Source organism: Oncorhynchus tshawytscha, linkage group LG02 (assembly GCF_018296145.1).
Source record: "Oncorhynchus tshawytscha isolate Ot180627B linkage group LG02, Otsh_v2.0, whole genome shotgun sequence".
In the NCBI taxonomy this organism is placed as follows: domain Eukaryota; kingdom Metazoa; phylum Chordata; class Actinopteri; order Salmoniformes; family Salmonidae; genus Oncorhynchus; species Oncorhynchus tshawytscha.
Genome location: NC_056430.1, coordinates 50,642,692 through 50,655,422, shown reverse-complemented (window position 1 = coordinate 50,655,422; position 12,731 = coordinate 50,642,692). Strand labels below are relative to the sequence as shown.

General features: G+C 44.4%; 2 protein-coding genes across 2 annotated transcripts in view; both read left to right on the top strand.

Moving 5' to 3' along the window:
- Nucleotides 1–1,773, top strand: part of LOC112267566 (copine-9) — a 193,635-nt gene extending 191,862 nt beyond the window's left edge. The window contains exons 18-19 of the mRNA XM_042305298.1: nucleotides 1,356–1,458; nucleotides 1,639–1,773. Coding sequence (XP_042161232.1) covers nucleotides 1,356–1,458; nucleotides 1,639–1,773 — 238 coding nt within the window. The remainder of the gene's footprint in view (nucleotides 1–1,355; nucleotides 1,459–1,638) is intronic.
- Nucleotides 1,774–8,506: 6,733 nt separating this feature from the next.
- Nucleotides 8,507–10,370, top strand: LOC121839931 (copine-9-like). Its single transcript, XM_042300514.1, has one exon. It carries the CDS (start codon nucleotides 8,558–8,560, stop codon nucleotides 8,819–8,821), a length of 264 nt encoding a protein of 87 aa, XP_042156448.1. The 5' UTR covers nucleotides 8,507–8,557; the 3' UTR covers nucleotides 8,822–10,370.
- Nucleotides 10,371–12,731: the final 2,361 nt, after the last annotated feature.

The window sequence follows — 12,731 nt, the reverse complement described above, 5'->3', positions numbered from 1 at the left end:
GAGACCTACAGGAGGCCTGGTGCGTGGAGGAGGCACCGGATGGACCGGGCTGTGGGGGAGCACTGGAGCACTGGTGCGCAGCCTTGGCACCAATCCTCCAGGCTGGATGACCCCTTTAGCCCGGACCCTCCAGAGTGCAGGCACAGGTTGAACCGGGCTGTGGGTGAGCACTGGAGATCTGGTGCATACCACTCGCACCTCTCCCTTAGGCTCAATACCCACATTCGCCCGGCATGGGCGGAGCGCAGGCATAGAACGCACTGCACCCTCCCAGCGCCTCGGAGACACAGCACGCAGCGCCCGGCGCAGGATACACTGGGCCGAAACGGCGTACCGGAGATCAAACACGCTGGGCTGGCACAACACACCCTGGCTGGATTCCCACTCTCTCATGGCACTTGGGGGGCTGGCTTATGAGCGCGTACTGGCGACACCGTGTGCTTGACCGCATAACACGGTTCCTGACCAGTACTGCGCTTTTTCCGGTAAGCACGAGGAGTGGGCTCAGGTCTCCAACCTGACTCAGCCACACTCCCCGTGTGCCCCCCCCAAATGTTTTTTGGGGGCTGCCTCTCGTGCCTGTCGCGCTGCCGTGCTACCTCCCCATATCGCCGCCGCTCAGCTTTCGCTGCCTTGGGGCGGCGATATTCCTCAGCATGTGCCCAGGGTCCCTTTCCGTCCAAAATCTCCTCCCATGTCCAGGAGTCCAGCACCCTCTGCTCCTGTTTACCACACTGCTTGGTCCGGTTGTAGTGGGTGATTCTGTAACGCAATTCGTCTTCCTCTGAAGAGGAGTATGACAGATCGGACCAATGTGCAGCGTGGTAAGTGTTCGTCATTTTTAATGAAAAGACACTGAACACAAAAATAACAAAGTGAAAGATGAAAATGAAGCAGTTCTTCTGTATGGTGAAGACACAGAAAACAGAAACAATCACCCACAACTAAAATGGGGAAAACAGGCTACCTAAGTATGATTCTCAATCAGAGACAACGAACGACACCTGCCTCTGATTGAGAACCATACCAGGCCAAACACAAAAACACAACATAGAAAAAAGAACATAGACTACCCAACCCAACTCACTCACTTGCTGCTGCTGCTCTGTTCTTTATTTAACTCGTATTATTATCTATCCTGATGCCTAGTTACTTTACCCTGCCTTCATGTACATATCCACCTCAAGTACCTCGTACCTCTGCATATTGATCTGGCACCGGTACTCCATGTACATAGCACCATTCTTGTGTATTTTATTTAATTCCTCTTGTGTTACTATTTTGGGAAGGGCGCACGTGACAAATATGATTTGGTTTGATTTGTGTTTCATCCTGTGCTGTGTTGCTCCGTGCAGGTGTGCTGAGGATGTGACTGACGGATCCCAGTACTTTGTGCTGTTGATGATCACAGACGGAGTCATCTCAGACATGGTGCAGACCAAGGAGGCTGTGGTCAATGTGAGTGTTCATCACAACTCAGTGATGTGTGTTGTTGACATTGGTGGGCCTTAAGTTTGTGTGTGTGTCCCAAAATGTGGCACGGGACGTCATAATGATATCATTTCCTGTGCGTGTGCGTGTGTGTGTGTGCGTGTCTATGTGCGTGTGTGTGTGTGTGTGTGTGATTTTTCTCCGCAGGCTGCCGCTCTGCCCATGTCTATCATCATAGTGGGAGTGGGTCCTGCTGAGTTTGATGGTAAGTGTCTGTCCGGTGGGGGGGGGCTTTTAAATTGCATGGTGCTGACCCAGCTTCTGTTCTTCTCTCAATGCTAGGCAGTCAATGTGTCACTGTCTGTGAAGTGCACTAAAGATCAGCAGGATAGGTGACAGAACAACTGCAATCTCCTTCCCAGAAGTTTTAGGAACTGGTGAATCCCCTTCCTGCTCTCCCTTTCTTCCAAATGTATCTCCCCCTATCATAGATATACAGCAAGGACACCCACATCTCCTGGTATGGAGCGGTACAGGCTTTTGCTCCAGCCCTCTTCTACTCTTTTAACACATTTGATTTGATCCTGAAGAGCAGCTTGAGTACAGGTAGAACCAAAACCTGCACACCCAATTGTTTTTAGTTTGCCTAGGGCACCAGGTAGGCGGAGTTTGCTTATTTGACCCCATTCCATTGCCCCTAAAGTGCAAACTCCACCCAAAAGGTGAACCAGGTGAGGTAAATCAGATATATATATGTGTATGTGTATGCATGTTTATATATACCCAAAAAATATATGGGGGATTAGAAATGATGCAGACAATTACATTGATGGAAGTAACAATATATCTGCAATATTAAAGCTGATCCACCCTAAAAAAAACGACTCCCAAAATTGAAAAACAAAAGAAATAAAATAACTAAAAATAAATTTAAATTTAAAATTAAAAACAATTTAAAAAACATACTATCAGTTGCTCTCCAGGAAGAGGAATGTGTTGATTCCTTCCCCCTTCCCAAATAATCCTTAGCATTAGTCTCATGTGGTAACAGGTCGTGACTCCTGTGTCATGTCTCTCGGTGGAGAGGAACTCAGAGTAAGTGAGTCCTAAGTCGTATTGAGTAGGGCAATGGAAAACGCTTTGCAATTGAACACGAAATTAGCAATAGACGGGTTGGTTGTTTAGCAACAAAACCAGCACATGCGCAACTATGGGGCACAGACAGGGTTGGCTTAGATTGTTGACAACATTTAAACTATATTTAATCCTCAAATGTTTATTGCACAATGAGCACTTGTCTCAAAAATATTGTTACATTTGTTGGTTAGCTAGCTAGCGAATTTGAGACATTAACATGAAATCAGTCAAAACACCTCAAAACAAGACATGGTATCAATAACAAGATGAAACGAGCCACCTACGATTCCCCACATGGTATCTTCTTGTCACTGTTGCTATCTGACCATTCAGAATCATAAAAACGTGGCTTCCAGCCAACCCATCTATTCCCTCGCTGTTTCAGTCCATTTTTTCCCCATATGGTGCCGGATTAACACACCTGATATATCAGACTTCCACTGAGGCTTTGTTACCTGGGTCACCTAGCTTAAGCTCAGAAGGTTAACGGCAGAGCTGAATAATAATACCATGTGTGGTATAAAATGTGGTAAGTAGTTCACTCAGAGAGAAGGAGAATAGTTTAATTAACAGTTTTGAACAAATACATTTCTTCAAAAATGAAGGAGAAGCAAGAGAGATAGAGAGAGAGAGCTATATTTTATAGTATTTTTTTCCCTTTCACTTACTTAGCTAGCAAATGAGGCTAGCTAGTTTACCATACTCAAACAGAGAGTGATGCTATGTTAGCTAGCAGGCTATGGCTATCCAACACTGGGACTCTTCCAAGTCAAGGTAAGCTTTTGGTTTTATTAATTTATTGCCACCAGGGCCGCCTGTGTAACTGCTAAACTGTTTGCTGACTGTACACTATACTGCATTACTGTAGTGGGTTTACTAATGCGTTAGTTCTATTAGCTATGTTGACAATGATGTTAGCTAGCTAATATGGTGACAATGATGTAGGCTGTGTGTAGTGGTTAGCGGTTATGATATGAATGTTTGGCTTGGAAAGGTTTTTTCACCTGGTCACAGACAGCTGATGTGTTGTCCACAAGCGAAGGGAAAATGTGAAAGAGGAGGAGAGCGTGTAAATGCGAGAGGGAATTACAATGAGTAAAGTTTTTTATTTTTATTTTTTTCACCTTTATTTAACCAGGTAGGCTAGTTGAGAACAAGTTCTCATTTGCAACTGCGACCTGGCCAAGATAAAGCGTAGCAATTCGACACATACAACAACACAGAGTTACACATGGAATAAACAAAACATACAGTCAATAATACAGTAGAACAAAAGAAAACAAAAAGTCTATATACAGTGAGTGCAAATGAGGTAAGTTAAGGAAATAAATAGGCCATGGTGGCGAAGTATTTACAATATAGCAATTAAACACTGGAATGGTAGATCGGTAGAAGATGAATGTGCAGGTAGAGATACTGGGGTGCAAACGAGCAAAATAAATAAATGAATACCAGCATGGGGATGAGGTAGGTAGATAGATGGGCTGTTTACAGATAGGCTAAGTACAGGTGCAGTGATCTGTAAACTGCTCTGACAGCTGGTGCTTAAAGCTAGTGAGGGAGATGTGAGTCTCCAGCTTCAGAGATTTTTGCAATTCGTTCCAGTCATGGGCAGCAGAGAACTGGAAGGAAAGACGACCAAAGCAGGAATTGGCTTTGGGGGTGATCAGTGAGATATACCTGCTGGAGCGCGTGCTAGGAGTGGGTGCTGCTATGGTGACCAGTGAGCTGAGATAAGGCGAGGCTTTACCTAGCAGAGACTTGGGTTTGGCGACGAGTATGAAGCGAGGGCCAACCAACGAGAGCGTACAGGTCGCAATGGTGGGTAGTGTATGGGGCTTTGGTGACAAAACAAATTGCACTGTGATAGACTGCAACCAGTTTGTTGAGTAGAGTGTTGGAGGCTATTTTATAGATGACATCACCGAAGTCGAGGATCGGTAGGATGGTCAGTTTTACGAGGGTATGTTTGGCAGCATGAGTGAAGGATGCTTTGTTGCGATATAGGATGCCCATTCTAGATTTAATTTTGGATTGGAGATGCTTAATGTGAGTCTGGAAGGAGAGTTTACAGTCTAACCAGACACCCAGGTATTTTTAGTTGTCCACGTATTCTAAGTCAGAGCCGTCCAGAGTAGTGATGCTGGATGGGCGAGCAGGTGCGGGCAGCGATTGATTGAAAAGCATGCATTTAGTTTTACTTGCGTTTAAGAGCAGTTGGAGGCCACGGAAGGAGAGTTGTATGGCATTGAAGCTCGTCTGGAGGTTAGTTAACACAGTGTCCAAGGAGGGGCCAGAAGTATACAGAATGGTGTCGTCTGCATAGAAGTGGATCAGAGAATCACCAGCAGCAAGAGCAACATCATTGATGTATACAGAAAAGCGAGTCGGCCCGAGAATTGAACCCTGTGGCACACCCATAGAGACTGTCAGAGGTCCAGACAACAGGCCCTCCGATTTGACACACTGAACTCTATCAGAGAAGTAGTTGGTAAACCAGGCGAGGCAATCATTTGAGAAACCAAGGCTGTCGAGTCTGCCAATAAGAATGTTGTGATTGACAGAGTCGAAAGCCTTGGCCAGGTCGATGAATACGGCTGCACATTAATGTCTCTTATCGATGGCGGTTAGGATGTCGTTTAGAACCTTGAGCGTGGCTGAGGTGCACCCATGACCAGCTCTGAAAACAGATTGCATAGCGGAGAAGGTACTGTGGGATACAAAATGGTCAGTAATCTGTTTGTTAACTTGGCTTTCGAAGACCTTAGAAAGACAGGGTAGGATAGATATGGGTCTGTAGCAGTTTGGGTCTAGAGTGTCACCCCCTTTGAAGAGGGGGATAACCGCAGCAGCTTTCCAATCTTTGGGAATCTCAGATGATACGAAAGAGAGGTTGAACAGGCTAGTAATAGGGGTTGCAACAATTTCGGCAGGTAATTTTAGAAAGAGAGGGTCCAGATTGTCTAGCCCGGCTGATTTGTAGGGGTCCAGCTTTTGCAGCTCTTTCAGAACATCGGCTATCTGGATTTGGGTAAAGGATAAATGGTGGGATTGCTGTGGAGGGTGCCGGGCAGTTGACCGGGGTAGGGGTAGCCATGTGGAAAGCTTGGCCAGCCGTAGAGAAATGCTTATTGAAATTCTCAATTATAGTGGATTTATCGGTGGTGACAATGTTTCCTAGCCTCAGAGCAGTGGGCAGCTGGGAGGAGGTGCTCTTATTCTCCATGGACTTTACAGTGTCCCAGAACTTTTTGAGTTAGTACTACAGGATGCAAATTTCTGTTTGAAAAATCTTGCCTTAGCTTTTCTAACTGCCTGTGTATATTTGTTCCTAACTTCCCTGAAAAGTTGCATATCACGGGGGCTATTCGATGCTAATGCAGAACGCCACAGGATGTTTTTGTGCTTGTCAAGGGCAGACAGGTCTGGCGTGAACCAAGGACTATATCTATTCCTAGTTCTAAATTTTTTGAGAGGGGCATGCTTATTTAAGATGGTGAGGAAGGCACTTTTAAAGAATAGCCAGGCATCATCTACTGACGGGATGAGGTCAATGTCATTCCAGGAAACCCCGGCCAGGTCGATTAGAAAGTGATCATGCTGTTTGTATTTGGCTGCTATGAATGTGAACTGTGTTTGCGTGTGTCCATGTGATGTATTCATTCCGCCGATTCTGTTGAAAAACGTTTCTTAAACGGAAGCAAATGGAACAAAGCGTGGATAAACATACCTGAAATAGAAAGAAGACCATGCTAATCAACAACAACAACAAAAATTGTCCGTCCTCCCTCATCTTAAACGGCACTGACCGCCACTGCCGTGTACACTCGTTCTGGCATAGTGAGAAAGAGTTGTGCTGGAAAGCTGAAGCTCTTCAGCTAGCAAGAGAGCAGCAAAACAAAGCAGTCACTCCCAAAGTAAATGTGCAAACACTGGAGCACACTTATTATGCATTATGCCTATTCCAAAAGTTAATTGGCTAAGTGATTTGAATTAAAGATACTGCCGGTAGTTGGGGAAAGGAAGCAGAAAAGGGGAAATTATTCATGCCTAACGACAAGGGGGTCTCTTTGGGACCTATTACAAACTACACAGGGCTGTGCGAGGGGTCAGGGGTAGCTGCCGTAGGGGTTGTGTGTGTATGTGTGTGCATGCATGCTCGTGCCTATGTGTGAGTCTCTAGTGTGTGTGTGAGACAGAGCGATTTAAAAGTGTATAAATTAAATCACTAGAGTATTGGTTTGTGATGGTTTGACTGATTGCTCCAGATTGTGTGGTGGTTGGGAAATCAGCATAACTTTAAGTGGTCTATAGGTGGAGGGGTATTTGACTCATCTACGCTCTCTTATCCTCCTCTTGCTCAGTCAGAGGGAACTGGGAGCTCTTTCTCTCCACAGGGAGCCTGTGCAAACAGACTGTCTCGCACATATGCTTGAGTGCAACGCATCTCCTCTCCTCTCTCCTCTGCTATTCCCATCCTCTCCTCTCTTATCCTTCCCCTCTTCGAATCTTTCCATCATGCCATGTTCCTCTCTCCAAAATGCCTCCCATGTTCCCATGAAGTCTGCATGTGGGCATCTGTTTGGATGCACCTGTGTACCTGTAGATGTTTGTGTGCATATGTGTGTGGAGTGAACGTATGTGCATCATCAGTGTGTACCAAGCACTCCTGCGCCTGCATGTACACACACACATTCATGGGTGTGAAATTCATGGGAATCAGAAGATGTGTGAGTGTGTGTGTGTACTCTGTAAGCACGCTTGTTCCTGTGTGTAACATTCATGGCAAACAGAAGGCTGTGTGTGTGTGTGTGTGTGTGTGTGTGTGTGTGTGTGTGTGTGTGTGTGTGTGTGTGTGTGTGTGGTGTGTGTGTGTGTGTGTGTGTGCGGGTGCGCGTGCATGTGTGTGACATTCAAGGGAGCAGAAGGCTTTGTATAAGTCAGTGACTCAGGGGATGCCCCCCACATGTCTGGGTTTACCCAAGACACCTGCCCCACTTTCCTGCCATCCTGCTGTCCCTTCACCCCCTCTCTCTTCCTCTCTGCACTGCTATACCCTACAGCCATTAGGTGAAAGCACTGGATAGGTCTCCAGCCCATTGCCTTTATTTATCCAGTGCTTTTCAGGTTACTGGTCCTGGAGGAGAGGAAATGAGGGAGGGTGGGTGGGTATTGAGTAGTTTTGGGTCGCTGCCCATGGCTGAGGCATGCACTCTCAAAGACATCAGTGTGAACCCAACTGTATAGTCCCACAGGCATGGCCAGGCATCTGCCTCCCAGCTCCTCTCTACTCCAGTACACCAGATAAGATGGACCCACATCTTCTCGCCACCAAAATAGATATTAGTATTCATGATGTAGTCTGTTAGAAAGTTACGGCATCCACATTAGGATGTTGTTGGTTCTCAGAAAATAGTTCCTAATATGGATGCCGTTGGTTATATTAAAATCACTCCTAGTAATGTAAGAATGAAGTTTCAGGAAGATGTTTTTAAAATATGTTTGCTCTGGGGCTTTCATGTACAGAATTATGTCTTTGACCTACTATTATATTATTAGTTGCGCTTTTGGCAAACAAAGTGACACAGGAGGCTGGTGGCACCTTAATTGGGGAGAATGGGCTCATGGTAATGACTGGAGCGGAATCAGCGGAATGGTTTCAAAAACATCAAACATATGGTTTCCATCTGTTTGATGCCATTCCAATTGATCCGTTCCGGCCATTATTATGAGCCATTCTCCCCTCAGCAGCCTCCACTGGTAGGGTGCCATATTGATCACAAATCCAACACACATTAATAACACAAACAGCATTCTGTCTAATAATGGATTTACGTGACGTCATCTCTGTCTCTGTCCCTGACTTGGACTCTCTGTCTGACTCTCTCTGTCTCTGTCTATGACTCTAACTCTGTCTCTAACTCCCTCTCTTTCCCTGCCTCTACCCCATTTCTCTACCTCTCCCTCTGTCTGTTTCTGCTCCATAGCGATGGAGGAACTGGATGGTGACGAGGTCAGAGTGTCCTCTAAGGGGCGCATTGCCGAGAGAGACATAGTCCAGTTTGTGCCTTTCCGGGACTACATAGACCGCCAGGGCAACCAGGTGCTGAGCATGGCACGGCTGGCGAAGGACGTGTTGGCAGAAATCCCTGAGCAGCTGCTGGGTTTCATGAAGACGAGGGACATCGAGCCCCGGCCCGCCTCCTCCACCACCACTACCACCCCGCCAGGACTCCACAAGCTGCACATCTGAGAGAGGGGTTTGGGTGGGGGTTTTTGGTTCTTGGGTTTAGAGACATTGTTTGGACCATTTTCAGTTGCAGCAAATACCTGAAGAGACACACACTGAAGCCGTTGGGGTACACATACGCACGCACGCACACACACACTGCAGTAGCGATTTCCTGTCTGGTGAACACCGCCATGCTGTGATGTAACAACTGTACAGCTTAACAAGGGTCAAATGGAGCATGACCTTTGGAGTGAGAACTGTTGGAACTGCTTCCGTGGTTGCCAACCCCTCACTGACCCCTTAGCTTCATTTTATATGCAGGGGTCAAGGAACAGTCACCGTTAAACGTTGTAAAAAGCAAGAGTTTGTGGGCTTCTCAACAGACAGAAAGAGCGATCGATGTTCACCTTTTTTCCTATGCCTCACTAGCCACGCATGCAATGAGTGTTTCATTCTCACATCTTTTGTGGTCCAAAACAGAAACAAATTGACCACTTGGGTTGCAATGGCAGTATTTTACTTTGTCCACTCTCTGGCCAATGTATATTTCCATGTGTATAATGACACTGTACAAACATTGAAGAAAGTGGGACAGCCGGTTAATATCCAAAACAAGTGAAAGGCACAGGAAGTCTATTCATGTTTGGTTTCTTCTCAGGGCATTTCTGAAAGCTTTTGGATGAGTTTCGCAAAACAAGGGAGACGGTAACAAGACGGCGTCTCTGGACGGTTGAGGTCTCAGCCTCGGCATCTGGAGTCATTGGGTGTTTCTCAAAATGCATACTACCGTGCTCCGAGCACGCAAATTGGAGCACAGGAGGGTCAGAGTATGAGTTGAAGTCAAAGTATGCGAAACGGAGCACAGAGGGCACTTCTGGAATGTGTACTCCATTTGTACTTATTTTGAAGCATGCATCAATGCAAGCTTCAACGGAAAGTATGCAAAGAAAAATGATGCAACCACGTAAAAAATGACATAAAATGTATTGAAATCAATGGTGGCCATTATTTGAGCTGAAGCGAGAGAAAATACACTCCTATTCAGAATTAAATGTTGCTTATTCACATCTCATATGTTGCCTGACTATAATATTTTATTTTGATACGTTAATAAATACAGGCGGTGTTCATTTTGCCATGTTTATCTGCCTACATACCATATATCACAAGCCCATAATAGGTCAATAGGGCTAACTGGCTAGCAACTAGTACTGTTAGCTACCCAGATAGCCACAAATAATTGTTAGCTAGCAACCCACGAAGAATATATCTCACATAATATTAGTTTTAGATCATTTTTGCATGTTAAAATATCTGGTTAGCTACATTATTATGCTAGCTGATAGTTATGAAGTAAAATGGTTGCTTTGTGTATATCTTGTTTCGTTACTGTTGCCATTGTTGACCTGACTGGAAGACAGTTCAGTGACTGGGTAAGTCCAAGTCAATAGGGCTAACTGGCTAGCTAGCTAGCCATGAAGAATTGGTAGCTACCAATGAAATATGTACAGTTGAAGTCGGAAGTTTACATACACCTTAGCCAAATACATTTAAACTCAGTTTTTCACAATTCCTGACATTTAATCCTAGCAACAATGCCATGTCTTAGGTCAGTTAGGATCACCACTTTATTTTAAGAATGTGAAATGTCAGAATAATAGTAGAGAGAATTATTTCTTTCAGCTTTTATTTCTTTCATCACATTCCCAGTGGGTCAGAAGTTTACATACACGCAATTACTATTTGGTAGCATTGCCTTTAAATTGTTTAACTTGGGTCAAACATTTCAGGTAGCCTTCCACAAGCTTCCCACAATACGTTGGGTGAATTTCGGTCCATTCCTGGTGGGAGCTGGTGGGACTGAGTCAGTTTTGTAGGCCTCCTTGCTCGCACATGCTTTTTCAGTTCTGCCCACACATTTTCTATGGGATTGAGGTCAGGGCTTTGTGATGGCCACTCCAATACCTTGACTTTGTTGTCCTTAAGTTTCTATTTCTATAGTTTCTATATATTTATTTATTTTATATATTTATACAGTTCTATTTTTGTTTCATCAGACCAGAGGACATTTCTCCAAAAAGTACAATCTTTGTCCTCAGTTGCAAACCGTTTGCAGTTGCAAACCGTTTGCAGTTGCAAACCGTAGTCTGTCTTTTTTATGGCGGTTTTGGAGCTGTGGCTTCTTCCTTGCTGAGCGGCCTTTCAGGTTATGTCAATATAGGACTTGTTTTACTGTGGATATAGATACCTTTGTACCTGTTTCCTCCAGCATCTTCGCAAGGTCCTTTGCTGTTGTTCTGGGATTGATTTGCACTTTTCGCACCAAAGTACGTTCATCTCTAGGAGACAGAACACGTCTCCTTCCTGAGCTGTATGACAGCTGTGTGGTCCCATGGTGTTTATACTTGCGTACAATTGTTTATGTGGTACCTTCAGGCGTTTGGAAATTGCTCCCAAGGATGAACCAGATTTGTGGAGGTCTACAATTTTTTTTCTGAGGTCTTGGCTGATTTCTTTTGATTTTCCCATTATGTCAAGCAAAGAGGCACTGAGTTTGAAGGTAGGCCTTGAAATACATCCACAGGTAGACCTCCAATTGACTCAAAGGATGTCATTTAGCCTATCAGAAGCTTCTAAGCCATGACATCATTTTCTGGAATTTTCCAAACTGTTTAAAGGCACAGTCAACTTAGTGTATGTAAACGTCTGATCCACTGGAATTGTGATACAGTGAATTATAAGTGGAATAATCTGTCTGTAAACAATTGTTGGAAAAATTACTTGTGTCATGCACAAATTAGATGTACTAACCGACTTGCCAAAACTATAGTTTGTTAACAAGAAATTTGTGGAGTGGTTGAAAAATGAGTTTTAATTACTCCAACGTAAGTGTATGTAAACTTCTGACTTCAAATGTACATCTACCTTGCATAACATTAGTTTTAAGTAATTTTTGCCTGTTTAAATAGCTGGCTAGCTAGATTATTACGATACACAGATCTAGCTGATAATTAGAAAGTAAAACGTTTGCTTTGTGTATATCTTGTGTCGTCTATTGTTGCCATTGTCCTGGCTGGAAGAAGGTTCAGTGAATGGGGAGGGGAATTGTGAGGTAGGACAGTAGAGGGAGTGCGAGTGCTTCTCAAATGTATTGTTTTATGCATTCTCCACACTCTCGTCCTCACAATTATGTACTCAAGAGAACATGGTCGGAGAATGCACTCGGAGCGTGAGAGTGTGCAGCACGGTAGTATGCATATTGAGAAACTCCCATTGTGTTCATATATCTGTACGTCATGTCCTTGTTTAAGGACTGGTTCCTCTTGTCCAGGGGGCGATTGAAAAGTGATTATATTGTTTTATGCCAGTCCTCACTATATGTATGTATGTATGTAGTTGGATATCTTAGCCACGTTACCTCATGATAAATATATTACCGATATTACTGATATATTCCACGTGTTGAAATGTATACATGTTTCATATGATGGCCTGTGAAAGCTCTATATTACAGATCAGAAAATAAATTCAGAGACAGGATGTGTGAATATTGAAATAACTTAAGGGCCTGCTGGCTGGCAATGCGTACTCCTGTTGAGAGCGATGTCTTGATCTTTCCAATGATGGGTTGGAAATTAAAAATCATCTTGAGATGGAAATAGCTTGAGCGCCCCCCATTTATTTTTCTACTACCATACAACTGGCCGTCTGACGTCCAACTGACGTCACTGCACAGGTTCATTCTGACCCAAACACTGGTCTGAATATACCACAGTACCTAGTCACTATTTTTTACTTCTCCTTGATTTCCTCCTTCCAAATGTAAACTTTTCCAAGGTTTTGTTCAATGGTGGCAGAACCTGCTCCGTCTTTCAAACATGTCAAAGCATCAGGGTCAACTTTGTGTCACTCCATTTTTGCTAGAAAGAGG